Raw genomic sequence first — 17,366 nt, forward strand, 5'->3', positions numbered from 1 at the left:
CTGTTTTACTGTATGGCTTTCCATCAGTTATTATGAACTTTGACCTTTCTGATGGGAAATCATGAAATCAGTCACACAACTTAGATAATACTCCATAGGCACACAATTTAATTAGAATTCGATTGTGAGGAACTGTGTCAAAAGCCTTCTGGAAATATAAAAATATGGAATCATATCTAAAAAACAAAGATGATGTGACTTACCAAATGAAAGTGCTGGCAGGTCGACAGACACACAAACAAACACAAACATACACACAAAATTCAAGCTTTCACAACAAACTGTTGCCTCATCAGGAAAGAGGGAAGGAGAGGGAAAGACGAAAGGATGTGGGTTTTAAGGGAGAGGGTAAGGAGTCATTCCAATCTCGGGAGCGGAAAGACTTACCTTAGGGGGAAAAAAGGACGGGTATACACTCGCACACACACACATATCCATGCACACATATACAGACACAAGCAGACATATTTGAAGACAAAGAGTTTTTAGATATATTTTTCGTACGTGGAATGTTTCCCTCTATTATAAAAATATGGAATCAGTTTGACATCCCCTATCAATAGCACTCATTACTTCATGAGAATAAAGAGCTAGTTGTGTTTCACAAGAACTATATTTTCTGAATCCGTTTTGGCTATTTTTCAATTGATCGTTTTATTTGTAGGTAACTCTGAATTCATAATGATTGAGCACAGTGTATGTTCTATAATCCTACAGCAAATTGACATTATTGATACAGGTCTGTAATTCAGTGGATTATTCCTATTTCCCTTCTTGGTTATAGGTGTGACTTGTGAAGCTTTCCAGTCTTAGGGCACAGATCTTGCTATGAGCAAGTGGTTGTATATGATCGCAAAGTATGGTGCTATTGTATCAACATAGTCTGAAGATGTATAGTCTAGACTGGAGGCCTTACCTTTCTTAATTGTTTTGCATTGCTTCACTACACTGAGGATATCTGCTTCTAAGTTACTCATGTTGCCAAATGTTCTTGATTAGAATTCTGGAATATTTACTTCGTCTTCTTTTGTGAAGGAATTTCAGAAAACTGTTTTAGGGGTGCTGTCATCAATAACATCACCATCATTATTGGGCAGTGAAGGTACTGAATGCATCTCCTGGTGTACTTTACATACAACATGAAAAATTTGAATATTTTACTTGAAAAGTGTATCAACTGCTCCTATATGAATTTGTTCCTGAATATTTCATCAAGCAGATCTCCTAACAAGCAAGTTACATCTCAGCCTAAACCACATTCAAGTGAATGTCAGGATCATCTCCTTAGCCATACCACACCATTTGTACATCTACATCTTTATGTACCTCTACATCCATGCTTGGCAAACCACTGTAAAGTGCATGGCAGAGGATACAGCCCATTGTACCAGATATTAGGACATTCTCCTGTTTCCTTCATATTTGGAGTACAGGAATAACTACTTCTTAGAAACTATACACAGGGGATTGTAATATATTCATAGATTCATCGCTTAAAGTTGGTTCTAGAAACCATCTAGTTGAGTCTTCATGGATAGTTCATGTCTATCTTCAAGTGTATGCCAGTTCCATTCTTCAACATCTTTATAACTCTCTTCCAAGGGTCAAGGAAACCTGTGACCATTCATCCTGCCCTTCTTTGTACTCTTTCTATATCCCCTGTTAGTCCTATTTGGTACAGGTCCCACACACTTGAGCAATATTTTAGGATGGATCACAGGAGTGTTTTTCAGTCAGTCTCTTTGGTAAACTGTTTGTATTTCCATGGTATTCTACCAATGAACAGCAGTCTTCCACTTGCAGTACATGCAGCTGAGTCTATTTGATTGCTCCATTTCATATCCCAACAAATTGTTACACTCAAGTATTTGTATAAATTAATTGATTCCAGCTGTCACTCATTGATAAAGTTCACAATTTTTCATTTTTGAACGTTTGAAGCAAATTGCCAATTTTTGCACCACTTGGAAATCTTATCAAATATAACTGAACATTTGTGCATCTTCTTTCACATACTACTTTGTTATAAATAACTGCATCATCAGTGAAAAGTCTCAGGAGACTCTTAATATTGTCCACAAGGTCATTAATATGCAAGATGGCCAGCAAGGGTCCTCACACACTTTCCTGAGGCATGCCTGAAGCTAGTTCCACACCTGTCAGCAACTCTCTGTCCAAGTTAACTTGTTGCAGCCCTCTTACCAAAAAATCCTCAATCCAGTCACAACTTTCACTTGAAACCCCATATGATCATACTTTTGATAATAAGCATACATTTGGTATGAAGTGTATTGCTTTGTACACCCATCCTTGTCCAGTCTGAGCAAAAGCTCCATTCATTTATTCACTGTCTTCTGTAGATCTCATATAGCAGAACCCTTAGAAATGGGGAATGAGTTAAGGTAAGTATCAAGAAAGGACAAACATAGAACAGAAAGTTACTCCATATACATATTAACCATAATCTTTCACTATACAGTTTAATGCCATTCATACTTATGTCAGCTAAATTTAATCAAATAAAAAGTGCTTCTTTTCAAAAGGCTGCTGTTCCTAATTTACTTTAAATAGTTACTGTTTGTTTCATATTGGTTGGTTAATATTGCAATGGTATTTTTTAAAGAAAATAGTTATCTAAATCTGCAAAAACTGATTCATGTTTACAGTACATTACTATTTGTCATGTAATTTTACAATCAACTTTGCTTTTTTGCCATGTAGTTAACAGAACTTTATTCTTTAAATATTGGTATTCAGATAATTTGTAGAAAGAGTGGATAATAAAGCATGCTTCTAATTTTCTTTTGGACTAATTATTATTCTCAATTTCTTGCTTTATGTTAAACACAAACTCGTTGAATTACTTTGCACCAGAGTACATAACTCACTCTGAGCCATAGATGTGGAGACAAAGGCTATGTGAAAATTATTTCTCTATATTGTGTTGCGATTATGTAGATCACTGTTCAGCTGATAGTGATTTTGATTGTCAGCAACAAAAATGATTACTGATTTAGTATAACATAAAAAAAATATTGTACATAGAATAAAAACCATAAAATTTTAAGGCGACAAAACGAGCTGCAGGTTCTTACCACATGTAGCAAAATTCCACAGACTGCCAGTAGACAAATTTAACAGTTAAAAAAGAAACGGAACTCTGTTAGTTCTCTCTTCAAGTGAGTTTTAGAAGGTAAAAGAAGTAGTTGCTGTAATATAACAAGTATATAATATCTACACTCCTGGAAATTGAAATAAGAACACCGTGAATTCATTGTCCCAGGAAGGGGAAACTTTATTGACACATTCCTGGGGTCAGATACATCACATGATCACACTGACAGAACCACAGGCACATAGACACAGGCAACAGAGCATGCACAATGTCGGCACTAGTACAGTGTATATCCACCTTTCGCAGCAATGCAGGCTGCTATTCTCCCATGGAGACGATCGTAGAGATGCTGGATGTAGTCCTGTGGAACGGCTTGCCATGCCATTTCCACCTGGCGCCTCAGTTGGACCAGCGTTCGTGCTGGACGTGCAGACCGCGTGAGACGACGCTTCATCCAGTCCCAAACATGCTCAATGGGGGACAGATCCGGAGATCTTGCTGGCCAGGGTAGTTGACTTACACCTTCTAGAGCACGTTGGGTGGCACGGGATACATGCGGACGTGCATTGTCCTGTTGGAACAGCAAGTTCCCTTGCCGGTCTAGGAATGGTAGAACGATGGGTTCGATGACGGTTTGGATGTACCGTGCACTATTCAGTGTCCCCTCGACGATCACCAGTGGTGTACGGCCAGTGTAGGAGATCGCTCCCCACACCATGATGCCGGGTGTTGGCCCTGTGTGCCTCGGTCGTATGCAGTCCTGATTGTGGCGCTCACCTGCACGGCGCCAAACACGCATACGGCCATCATTGGCACCAAGGCAGAAGCGACTCTCATCGCTGAAGACGACACGTCTCCATTCGTCCCTCCATTCACGCCTGTCGCGACACCACTGGAGGCGGGCTGCACGATGTTGGGGCGTGAGCGGAAGACGGCCTAACGGTGTGCGGGACCGTAGCCCAGCTTCATGGAGACGGTTGCGAATGGTCCTTGCCGATACCCCAGGAGCAACAGTGTCCCTAATTTGCTGGGAAGTGGCGGTGCGGTCCCCTACGGCACTGTGTAGGATCCTACGGTCTTGGAGTGCATCCGTGCGTCGCTGCGGTCCGGTCCCAGGTCGACGGGCACGTGCACCTTCCGCCGACCACTGGCGACAACATCGATGTACTGTGGAGACCTCACGCCCCACGTGTTGAGCAATTCGGCGGTACGTCCACCCGGCCTCCCGCATGCCCACTATACGCCCTCGCTCAAAGTCCGTCAACTGCACATGCGGTTCACGTCCACGCTGTCGCGGCATGCTACCAGTGTTAAAGACTGCGATGGAGCTCCGTATGCCACGGCAAACTGGCTGACACTGACGGCGGCGGTGCACAAATGCTGCGCAGCTAGCGCCATTCGACGGCCAACACCGCGGTTCCTGGTGTGTCCGCTGTGCCGTGCGTGTGATCATTGCTTGTACAGCCCTCTCGCAGTGTCCGGAGCAAGTATGGTGGGTCTGACACACCGGTGTCAATGTGTTCTTTTTTCCATTTCCAGGAGTGTATATTATGTGTGGTGAAGCATATGACATGTGAAGGCTGTGCACTGGACTAAATTTGGATCATAATGTGACACATCAGACCCCACATTAAAAGGGACCCAGCTATGGGTGGAAGCAAAGACATATTGTCTTCCCAGAAGGTGTGGGTCCCTCTCTATCTAGGGTTTGAATGATCTGTTCCTTCTTTCCAAACATCTCCAACTATCCCTCTATCCTCTTTGAGGAAGGAAGTAGCAGATCAGAAAGTTAGGTATAAGTTTTCCTACTTTTAAAAGTGCCTGTAAGTGGTATTTGGAATTTTGCCTTGTGGATATACAGTCAATGTTATCTTCTTACCTGAAATACTCTGTGTGACTAGATAATTTAAATAAATGTTGTGTATTAATAACTCTGTCAACAGTTACAATATCTGATTTCTACTGATTCTCCCTCCAACTCGTGTAATTTCCAAATCTGTGAAGAATGTAGAAACTATTTTAACAGCACAAGAAATGAAGTTGTTACACTGATCTGTTGTGTGTAATTTTCAACTTTGACTGATAAATATTAGCGAAGTAAAACTAGAATTTCTGACAGAAAATTTCAACTTGTTTCATACAGATACCCCTAGTAGAACAAAAAGACAAAGTAGAAATGTTCTTAGCAAACTCATAAAAAAAAACTTTCTTAACAACTGAGCCACTAAATCATTTTAGAGTCATGCTCTCATTTGTGATATATTTCTCACTATTTTACAAAGAATTTGCAGCAAACTTTTGTTTCCTATTATTGCCACACATCTACAGAGACCATTTAGGTGCAGAATTTCAAGCTGATATTTATTTTCATCTGTGCCATACTAATTTCATACTTCCATTTTTAGCTTAGTAATCACATCCTGTGTGTTAATTTTTGATATCTAACCTCACCAGTTTTGAAAATTAACAAACTTACATGTAGTTTATGTTCCTTCAGTACGGCTGAGCACAATCCTAGGCAGTTACAACAGCAGCAGAGCTGGGGCCCTCCTGGTGCAAATGGGGCTCCAATTCAGTCTCGATCATTCAGAGTGCTGCAAAAAATAACAGATACTGACAATACTGATGGTGAGTGATCTATGTGTATAGAAATGGTGTAGAGTGGAAAATAACATCATGTGATGTCTCCAGTAGCATGAATTGTTATGAGAGAAATTTTTAAGATAAAATTATAAATGAAAAGAGGTAGTTGCTGTAATATAACAAGTATATAATATCTATATTATGTGTGGTGAAGCATATGACATGTGAGGGCTGTGCACTGGACTAAATTTGGATCATAATGTGACACATCATTTTCATCTCTCAATAATGTTCAAGTATGGCATATTTGAAGAGATCATTTTTATTTTTCAAGATGTTGGATAATTTTCTAATGGATAGTTCAAAATTTATTTTGGCATACTTAAAATTAAATTTTCCAAAGAAAAACTTACAGATTACCTGCTAACATACCAGCCTCTGCAAATTTTTTAATATTTTTGTTAATGTAGCTACCTCTCTACACCTGTTCTTGATTATATTAACAACATGGGATTTATCTTTGTACATTTTCTCTTGTAACGAATATTGCAGTAAGAATAAGGCAGCATGTTTTATAGTCATGATGACAAAGCATTGTTCCAGATTAATCTGTTGACAATATAGACATGCTGAAATCACTGAAAATATTCCAAATTAATCTACTGACAACATAGACATATTGAAATTACTGCATCTGAGCACTGTTGCAAATTGCTTGCTGCAGTTGGTTTAAATTATCTGTGTATGCAGTTCCACACTTGCTGCAAATGGTTGTGTTGAATTTCTTCATGAATTTGTAACTGAAGTATTTCAAAGTGTTCCATGTATGTAGTATTCCGTATGTAGTAGTATATGTAGTATTTCATATACGTAATTCCATGGCTCTCCAGCTGCACCTGACAGTGTAAGCATTTGCTAAATATAAATGGGAACCAGATATACATCCTAAACCAGGCTATCCCTGGGAATTGTGTCGGGATATAAATTGTGACTTCACCCTCTTTGAATGTACAGAACTCGAAATTATAATAAAGTATGTATGATAGGAATTAAAAAGACTTCCTTTTTTCAATTTTGGTTTTTACAGTTTTTTTAAAAAAACTTTTTGTGCAAAATACAATTACAGAACTGGAGAATACACACTGTTTTTCATTTTTTGGATATTCTGTGGTAAGAGTATGAACTGATTCTCTGAACTACTGCTTTATGAAAGATCAACATACAATTGACCATGGGAGAAACAATCTGACTGTAAATGAGTTCCGATATATTTGAGTGTCTGACTTTGAACCTTGGTTTTTTTTGTTATTGGAAATAAAACCTTGATTGGGAATGCCAATTACTTAAAATGAATTGGTAAATTAGTTGGGATAAGTTCTTTATTTTTTCGGATTTTCTGAGTTAGCAGTCTTATAACTGCTTTGATGTGGGCTGCCACAAATTCCGCTCCTGTGTCAACCTCCTCATCTCAGAGCAGCACTTGCCACCTACATTCTCAAGCATTTGTTGTTGTATTCCAATTTCTGTCTTCCTCTATATTTTTTACCCTCTACAGTTCCCTCTTGTACCATCAAGTTTATTCCCTGATGTCTTAGGACATGTTCTATCGTCCTGTCCCTTCTTCTTGTCAGAATATTTCCTTACCTTCCTCTCTTCACTGAGTCTTTACCTTACAGTCCATCTAATATCAACATTCTTCTGTAGCATCACATCTCAAATTCTTCAGTTTGCTTTTGTTCCAGTTTCCCCACAATCCATGCATGATTCACTACCATACAATCCTGTGCTTCAGATATGCATTCTCAGATACATGGGGCATTCAGTAAGTAATGCAATACATTCTTTTTATGAAAGCAGGTTGGTTTTATTCAGGATTCCAACATACCATATTATTCACCATATTTTTGCAACATAATCTCCATTCAATGTGATGGCCTTCCACCACATTACTGGGTGGGTTTGTACGCCTGCATGGTACCACTCTACTTGTTGATGTCAGAGCCAAAATCTTGCTGCATCAATAACCTCCCCAGCATCCATGTACTGCTTCCTGTAGAGTGCATCCTTCATTGGGCCAAACAGATGGAAGTCTTCTGTTAGGCATTGAGGAACCCAGCAGGCACACACCTTTGAATGCCCCAATTGGTGGATGAGTGTGTCAGCACCATCAACAGGGACATCCAGTTGAACAGGGAGGTGTGTGACTGTGGGCCATCAGTCACCTTGAATGAGAGTATCTGCATGTTCCAGCTCTGCAGGAGCCACAGCTGTGTGCAGCCAGCTGGCACAATGGAGATTCCACAGGTTTGCGCAACCTAGTTGTGATGATGACAGATGCCTCACCCAAGAACTTACTGTGCTTTTGTTCACTGTCACGTCCCGGTAAACATTCTGCAAGCACCTTTGAATATCTATGATGTTCTTTTTTTCTCCCAAAAGAAACTCAATGACAGCTCTCTGCTTGAAATGCACCTCCGTTACAGATGGCAGTTTTGAGGCTACATTTAGCAGTGCCACCTATTGGAACTTTGTGAAACTAAAGAGGCTGAAGTGGGAATATTCCATGGTGTCCCACAACAATTTCCATAGCTTTAAACTAAAATTGGATGAGAAAAACATGTGTTGCGTTGCTTATCAATATCCCTCATATTTATTCCTCAAACTGAAGCCCTGTGTTTGATATTAGTAGATTTCTCTTGGCCATGAATGCCATTTTTCTTGGGCTTTTATGGTCATTGTATATTATTTGTCATGGGTTATTTTGTTTCCAAGGCAGCAGAATTCCTTAATTTTTTTCTACTTTGTGATCACCAATTTTAACAATAAGTTACTCACAATTCTCATACCTTCTACTTCTCATCACTTTTGTCTTTCTTCAGTTTACTCTCAGTCTGTATTATGTGCTCATTAGACTGTCATTCCTTTCAATAGATCCATTAATTCTTCTTCACCTCCAATGAGGATAGTGAATCATTGATATCCTCTCATCCCAAATTTTAGTCCTGATTTTTCCTTTTATTTCTTTTGTTGGTCTTTTGATATACAGATTGAACAGTAGGAATGAAAGACTGCAGCCCTGTCTTACATTCTGTGTGGTGGAAAGCCAGCTGGATTCTGTGTCAGTGAATTTAAGACATTTTTGTTGTACTGAACTGCATGTTCAGTGGTGACCATGGTATTGATTTATTGGTATTCCTTATGTGTTTCTACAATTTTTTCCAAAATAATATTGTTTATTTCAGAAGCATTACAGAATTTTGGTCGATGCAGGTTGCATAGTGATATTCTAGTCATAATATGGTAAGCCATAAATGGAAATTTCCTAATATACAGTTTTTCTGTTAACAGCTGTGAGGAAGGAAAAAACAGTACATTGTTGTGTATACAATTTTTGTTTAAAATTATATATCTGGAGAAACAGAACATATGGGAAGACAACTTGTTTAAATATCCTGCTATCATAGTTGAAACTGCCTGCAAGAAAGAAAATGAAAGCACACCTGTTCACAGCACAGGATTTTCTTTCTTACAGTTAGATTTAACTGAAAACTTGTATATTGTTGTTTAAAACAAACCTATGCTTGTCAGAACATACACATTTCAATGTACTATCTTGAAACTTCCTGGCAGATTAAAACTGTGTGCCAAACTGAGATACGAACTTAAGACATGTGCCTTTCATGGACAAGTGCTCTACAAACTGAGCTATCTACGCAAGACTCATCGCCAACCCTCAGAGCATTACTTCCAGATGTACCTCATCTACTACCTTTGAAACTTCACAGCAGTTCTCCTGCATACCTTGCAGAATTAGCAGTCCTAGAAAGGATATCATGGAGACATGACTTAGCCATAGCCTCAGGGATTGTTTTCAGAATTCAGTCTGGATGCACTGTCTCATTAAAGATATCTGGGGATGATATACAATATTGGCCAAAATGCATTTTATGCCATTGAGAAATTCCTTCATTGTGTGAAGGAAGGCCTTATATTCTGACTCTTATCTTGCTGTGAATTTGTATGCTAACTAACATGTCTATATTGTTACCCCTTTTACTGTATTTTATGGTTATCTGGCTTAGACTGAGTGTTGTCTTTAGTATTATGTTATCTAGTTTACATTGTTTTCCTTAGAACTGATATTCCTTACTGTGTACAAACAATAACAACATTGATAGCATGTAAAATGCTTGAAGATGAATGAATACATTAAAAACAGCCAACAAGTGGTGAGATTCAATTAATTGGAAGGACTATTGGAAAATGGAATTTCTCTTTGAAAGAGAGAGTTTTTTTATGTGCTAGTACAATACATAGTAGAATATTTCTCAGTTACATGGAATTCAGTCCACACTGGACTAAAATAAATAGTTTTTTTCAAAATTGTATTACGTGTAACTGCAGTCTTATTTGGTACATGAAAGACTCAAACAGAAATGTTTGAACTCTTAAAGCAACAATGTTTGTGATAAAAGAGCATAGTCTGCATTTTTATCTCTTGATATTGTTGTTTGGGAAAAGGTCATGTGCTGAAGGAAGATAATGAATACTTCAAGAAATGGGTTAACGAAATTTCAAGAACTAGTTTTCAGTGATGACTCCAAGAATATTTATAGTATATCAGATTACACTTTGGTGATCATAAGGATAAGACAAGATATCATACAGGGGAATCTGAGCAGTCATTTTTCCTGTGCTGTATTCATTAATGGCAAAGAAAGATTAATTATTGCTATACATACACACCCTCTCCGAAACACTGAACAAGGAACATCAGGGTGCATGTATCTATAGATTAGTAGAGAATTTCAGACATTTAAAACCAGTTTGTTGAACTTTACACTGACTGATGTTCATTAAGATTAAAACACTTATTAATCAGAAACATTTATACACTTTTTTATTGCAAACTGAAAATATCTAACTAACACTTACAGATTGAAGTTTAATACACAGCTGCTAATAAATACTTGAAAATCTTCCACATGTATGTTAATGTGTGGATTTCATTATAATAGAAATTTGTAAATAACACATATCACATTGAATTTTTCAGCAGGCAATGAGAATAGTCAGCATATGGAGTATCCTTATGGCAATCAGTCAACACAAGGCGTGCCAGTGCAGCAACTGAGAAAACTTCAGCTGAGTGAGGATGATCGTGCACTTATGAACAGATTCAAAGCTCAGGGTAAGAGTTAGAAACATTCTCAATTGTTTATATAATATAATTGCCATCAAATACTCAGTAATTTGGAATATAGTAACTGTTCTGCTATTGAACAAGAATAAATATCAGTGAAGAACCAACAGCATATAAAATGAATATTGATTTACACACAAACCAAAAAAAAATTTTTCCTTCAAAGGCTGAGGTTAGAGGCAAGGAGGAACACAAAGCTCAATGCAAATTCAGGATATATGGTCAAGCCAAACAAGAAATGTTAACAAAAACATACAAAACATGCCGGCCGCAGTGGCCGAGCGGTTCTAGGCGCTACAGTCTGGAATTGCGCGACAACTCCGGTCGCAGGTTCGAATCCTGCCTCAGGCATGGATGTGTGTGATGTCCTTAGATTAGTTAGGTTTAAGTAGTTCTAAGTTCTAGGGGACTGACAACCTCAGAAGTTAAGTCCCATGGTGCTCAGAGCCATTTTGAACCATACAAAACATGAGCCACAGGAGAAAAAAGTTATACATTGAACTAAACTACATAAGAAATTAACAGGGTGTTACAGCTTATACTTGAAGGGCAGCAAGTGGCAGAAGCAGATTGAAAAGTGGAGTGTCTTCACAACAAATGCTTTACTTGAAGGAAGAGACTCATGCATAACAGAGAGGAAAGACAGGCCGAGAAAAAGAGGAAGTAAATAGTGAGAAGAGAGAGACAATAAATGGGACTAGCATAATGAGAGAGCAATTAACGAAAATGACTTCATCTCCCTGTCCATGACAAACTGTCTTTCGTCTGTTCTGACAAAGAGAGAAAGGGAGAGCAGATATGGAGAAAGAGTAAAGGGAGAGGAGACTGACTAGGGAAAAAAGAATCATAAATAAGATATGGAGAGTTGTTTGTTTGTACCAGTATGTGCTATACAAAATAACTGAAATTTGTTAATAGTTCAACAATTTGGATATTAATGGCATGCAGTCTTTGAGATTTTTTAACTAGGAAGAATTTGACAAAAAATAGGTGACGTATACTGATTGGAGAAACTACATGGGGACAAAATAGTGGAAGCGATCTAAACATGCTGTTTGATTTGACAGTACATTTGTATTTGTAAATATGCTATAAATTTAGCAATTAATCATGCATTTCACATTAATAGCTATATTTGATTCTGAGTAGAGACTTAAAATCATTTATTTCACTTACAACATAATTGTTATTGGTCTCATACATATCAAGATTGTAGCATTTAATAATTCCTCTTCAAAAACAGGACAACAGAACTTCTCATAACAAAAGGCAAAGGAGAGGTGGCTGTTGGATGTGAAATAATGAGAATTTTGAAAAGAAAGTTTGATGGAAAGTAATTAAGCAGGAATCATTCAGAGTGTTGGCATTTGTACTGAAGTGTGACAGTGAGGAAGAAATGAAGATTAAATTTAAAATACTTTCAACTTTACGCTTATTAGAGAGGGCAGTAACTGTAAATTTTAGTAATTGTTTATTTCTCTCTGTGCCTTATGCCTGTTGTCATGAGGGTTTCAAACATCTTGACTTCCTTCTGGCCAAAAGCTTACGTGTTTAATAGACCACCTTTTGGTCAAAGGCTTATGTGCTTAGTAGTCTTTTTGTTGTGCCTGTCTGCGACTCAGCATGACTGCTGTATGACGAGTAGCAATCTGTCTTTTTCATAATATTGGTATTTCACTTTGCATTGTTCAAATGTTTACTGAGGTCCACAAATAGAATGGAAGTCTGCTGCTTTTACATTATGCTTCCTTTTATTACTAAGTACAAGATTAGATATGCTTCATTGGTATGTTTACCTTTTATAGAGTCAGAATGTTTGTCATTCAGTACTTCTCCAATTTTTCTTAAGTTTTCTGTGTAATATTTTCACCTTCACTGGTAGTTTGATGATAATGGTTTGCTTGAAACTTGATGGTATGTGTCTGCTTTCACATATTCTGGTCATCACATGTAGTAATCTAGTTATTATATCTCTGACTGACTATAATAACTATGGTAGTTTGTTGTTGTCCCCTGCTGACTTATTTGCGTTCAGATATGTAGTGTTCTGTCACACTATGGACCAGGTGCAGCTCTTAGTTAAAGAATCTGAGTGATTATCAATAATTTATTACAGAATTTAAATTATCAGGGTGCATTTTGCACGTTTCCCCATTTAGATTTTAAAAATAACCACCAGAATTTTTTGAATTGTTGATATCAAATAATGGGTCAAACATATAGTAACTGGTCTTACAGCTGCACCTTGAAATATTGGTTAGCTCTGTGTTGTAGACTTCAGGGGCATGGCTGTTATGTAGTATAGCTCTTATGGGACCCCAGCGTATCTGTCCTACCAACTTCCACATGATTTTCTTGTTCCACTGCTTACATCAAAATGGAATGAATAAAGTGGCTGAAACTTCTGTATTGGATTCCTATCTCTTTGTATCTCATCTTTATACCTCAATTATGCTTTGTGTCATCATTGATCAATGTTTAGTATTAATGTTTTGATAGTGTTTCAGATAGTTTTGTTCTTTCTGGCATTGGCAGTTCCACCTGCTGTAGGAATAAGTTTGTAAATGTCGTATAGAATGTGCTATAATATGGTAATACAAGTGTCACCACCTAAGCAAGATTTTCACAAATATATAGAAGAAATAAGCATGCAAAAAGTCTCCTGTTACTTCGTTTCCTTGCTTGCTGATTGTGTTTGTGGGATAAAGTGCATTATTAGCAAACTTCTTTTTGAGAGTGTATTGTGCTTGAGTCCCAGTGGGTTTAATTTCCTTGTGAATAATTGCAGCATACTGTAAGTCTGAAAACAGCACAATATGAATTCGGTGTGCAGTTTATTAGGTGTACACCCAGGCAAGGATGTATATACACAATTTTAATAGAGCAATGTCCAATGCAGCTGAGTGGTTGTGTGTTTGGGAAGTGAGAAATGCATTTTCCCATGTCACTTATCTTGTTAGAAATTGTAGTGATAGTGCTTGGACTGAGAATGGAAATTTTACACAATGGGAAGAAAAGAAAGAAAGAAAGAAAAACATAATTTGAGGAAACAACATTAAAATTGCATTATGAAATTTTCATTGTGGAAAAAGTGTGCCAAGTAGATAGTGCTTACTTGCTTAATATACAGACAAGGAAAATATGTCAAAAAATCTGCATGTACTGGGAAAACTGTTTTAAATTTTGTGGTAAATCCAAGTTTGGCTTAAGGGGCCATGATGAAACAGAAAATTCCAAGAATCCAGAAATGTAAAAACTGGATAGTATATTGAAGCAACACACTGAAAAATCAGAAACTCATGTTTTCCTATGTCTGTCCAAAATAATTCAAAATGAACTGCTGTAATCAGTTTATGAGGTATGCCTTAATCTTATCAGGAGTGAACAAATTTTCACAACCAAAGTTAATGAAACCACAGCCTGTGCAAATTTATCACAGCTGGCCCTAATAATTTGATATAAGATACTGGGGAATATAAATGAAAGATTCCCACCAGATGGTGGAGCTGTAGCTCTTCTCAGCAGGTAAATGAGGCACCAGAAAAAACATTATAGGTTAGTGTTACGATGGTCCTCCTGATATGAGTGACCACAAAAGTGGAATTCCGACTAGGATTAAAGATGTGTATGAAAAAGCTCACTTTATTCACACGTCATTCAAATTTAAGAATTGAACATTATGTGATAGGCAGTAAGCAAGTATGCTTTTTCGCTTACGTGTAAGGAATTTCTACCTTTTTATCCAGTCTCCTAGATGCACAGCTGTTCTTGATAAAATAGTGAAGAAACGTATTCCTACCTGTCCTCAGTCCATCACATGGAATTTCAAATCACAGATTGTAACTGCTGCATACAGATACCAAAACAAAATTGTTAAGTGCAGGGAACAAATTACTGACAACTGTGAAAATGGTTACATGTCAATAAACAAAACTAAGGAACTGAAGGGTTTTCTTCAAGACAAATATTTCCTCTTCTGGTTACATTTTTTAAATAAAGTCATACCTCATTGTGACATTTTGTTCGATGAACTGCAGCAAAGGAATACTGATGCAGTGAAAACTACTGAATATGTATTTCACTTTGCAGCAAGTATCCAACATGTTATGTTAGGACCTCACTTGACATTGAACATCAATGGGAGCAATAAGAACCAATTTTTCACAGAATCAAGAAAGATGTGTGCCTGAGACACCTTTGGCTGCATCATGACTCAGATCAGTGATTGATTCAATTTTAATGGTCACCTGTCAACTGCACAGCTATTTGAACTGATATGGTTTCAAAATATCATTTCTTTTCCTAAAAAAGAACTTAAAGCATTTGTTAATTTGTTTTAATTATAGTCTTCAGACTTATGTCATGAATTGAATATATTGCACAGACAATAGGATTCATGAAAGCACCAGGTGACCTTAATGAATTTCTTTATGAAAAAAACTTGGTAAAAACTTTTCCTGAAAGTGTTAACCTGCTACCGATAATAGTGATCATCACAGTGATGACTAGAGAGGCAGAATACTGCTTCTCAGGGGATGCTATAACTGGTGAAAACAGTCATGCAAAATAATATTAATAATGGCAGAGTTTGTATGCTCATGATGTGCTCTCTTGAAAAAGAACTGTTAACTCATCCAATTTTCAATGAAATGGTCGTAGCCCATTTTGCTGTGCACATGAGGAGACAAGTTCTTTTCACCTATGAATAAGTGAATTAAGGTAAGCAAAACATGGATTATTAGGTGATTGGAAGCAATTTCCGTTTGTAACTACCTAAGAAGGGTGGTTAACATGTTTTCCCAGCAACATCACATTTTCCAGCACTTTACCACAACAAACCATATTAAAAATCTGCATTTTGGTGACATCTTTAATGTTGTGTATTGCATGAACCGGCAATGACTTTGCCGCAGTGGATACACCAGTTCCCGTGAGATCACCAGAGTTAAGCACTGGATGGGTGACCATCCAGCCGCTTTGCGCTGTTGCCATTTTTTGGGGTGCACTCAGCCTTGTGATGCCAATTGAGCAGCTACTTGACCGAATAGTAGCGGCTCCAGTCAAAGAAAGCCATCATAACAACCGGGAGAGCGGTGTGCTGACCACATGCCCCTCCTATCTGCATCATCAACTGAGGATGACACGGTGGTCAGATGGTCCCGATGGGCCACTTGTGGCTAGAAGACGGAGTGCTTTATTGCATAAATCATTCACATATTTTCATAATATACACATGTAAATATAATAACCAACAAATACAGTAATGTCTGTTAGTTCCTCTAACAGTTAAATCAGCATGGCAGTTGCTCAGATTGTATCTATCATCAAATCACAGAACAAGACCCATGACCTCATGCGAACATCTTTGTTTAATCTTGCAACATACAAAACATTAAATATCTCAAATTTAGAATTGAAAATATGAAAAATATTAAGCATACAGTGAAGCTAACATTCATTGCATTGAAGCTATCTCCAAAATGTGTCTTTTAGTATGATTTGTTGTGATAAAGTGTCTGACTGATCTGTAGCATAGACAGAGGCCTAAGTTAGTACCGAATGTTAAATGTCACAGCCTTCCCCAGTATGGAAACCTAAAGCTGTGCCTGTGCAGCATAAATACAGAGTCAGTTAATTCTTCCATAAAACTTTCTACCTAACTTCTCTCACACAACTGTACAGTTATTCTCCACTGTGCATACATTCAATGTAATCTTGCCACTTATCTGACATTTGTTCTATACCTGTCAAGGATATGACTGAGTCAGTCATATACTGCAATAAAATAAATTGTTAAGTAACTGTTGGTGCTTCATTCGTCATGACACATAGGCTGTATTACTGCGATTGAATTCATGACTTTGTATAAGCTGACTAACATTTCCACAGGTGTTATGTTAAGCTATTGGTTGATTCAAAGTTATTATGAGTACATGTTGGGTTCATCAGCTAATAACTGCTTTCAAAGGTTTTAGAACAAACAGAAAATCCTTACTTTTTTATTGTCTTGGCAAATATCTTAAAAGGAAAATGTAATATTTCAAACTCTATTGTTGTAGAATATGTGTTAGACTTCACATGATACCCTATCAACCATTAAGATCCAGTACAATTATGTTTCTGACTTTTCTAAATAAATTAACAAACAGCAAATTTATTAGTGCTTTATTGATATAGTAAGAAAATTTATAGCAAAACATTAATAATTTAGAAGTAAAGAGCACCACTCACCAGACAGCAGGAACATTGAGTTATTGACAGTCATGCTCCAAAGAGAATGAAAACTTGTTAGATAGTGGAAGAAATCCTTTGATGGGTTAGGGTACAAATACACAAGCATGGGCATGCAAGGGGGTGCCTCCCCCCTTTCCCTTAACCCACACACACAAACACGCATGTGCCCCTACATTGTGCCGGCACCATACACAGAATTGTATGCCGAGACAGCTCAGTGTAGGGGCAGAG

At 37.5% G+C, this 17,366-nt stretch overlaps 1 protein-coding gene across 1 annotated transcript in view; it reads left to right on the top strand.

Annotated features, from left to right (window-relative positions):
• The window catches only part of LOC126480902 (uncharacterized), a 750,870-nt gene that overhangs the window by 656,633 nt on the left and 76,871 nt on the right, over positions 1–17,366 (top strand). The window contains exons 9-10 of the mRNA XM_050104302.1: positions 5,613–5,743; positions 10,758–10,889. Coding sequence (XP_049960259.1) covers positions 5,613–5,743; positions 10,758–10,889 — 263 coding nt within the window. The remainder of the gene's footprint in view (positions 1–5,612; positions 5,744–10,757; positions 10,890–17,366) is intronic.

The sequence above is a fragment of the Schistocerca serialis genome, chromosome 1, assembly GCF_023864345.2.
Source record: "Schistocerca serialis cubense isolate TAMUIC-IGC-003099 chromosome 1, iqSchSeri2.2, whole genome shotgun sequence".
Taxonomy (NCBI): domain Eukaryota; kingdom Metazoa; phylum Arthropoda; class Insecta; order Orthoptera; family Acrididae; genus Schistocerca; species Schistocerca serialis.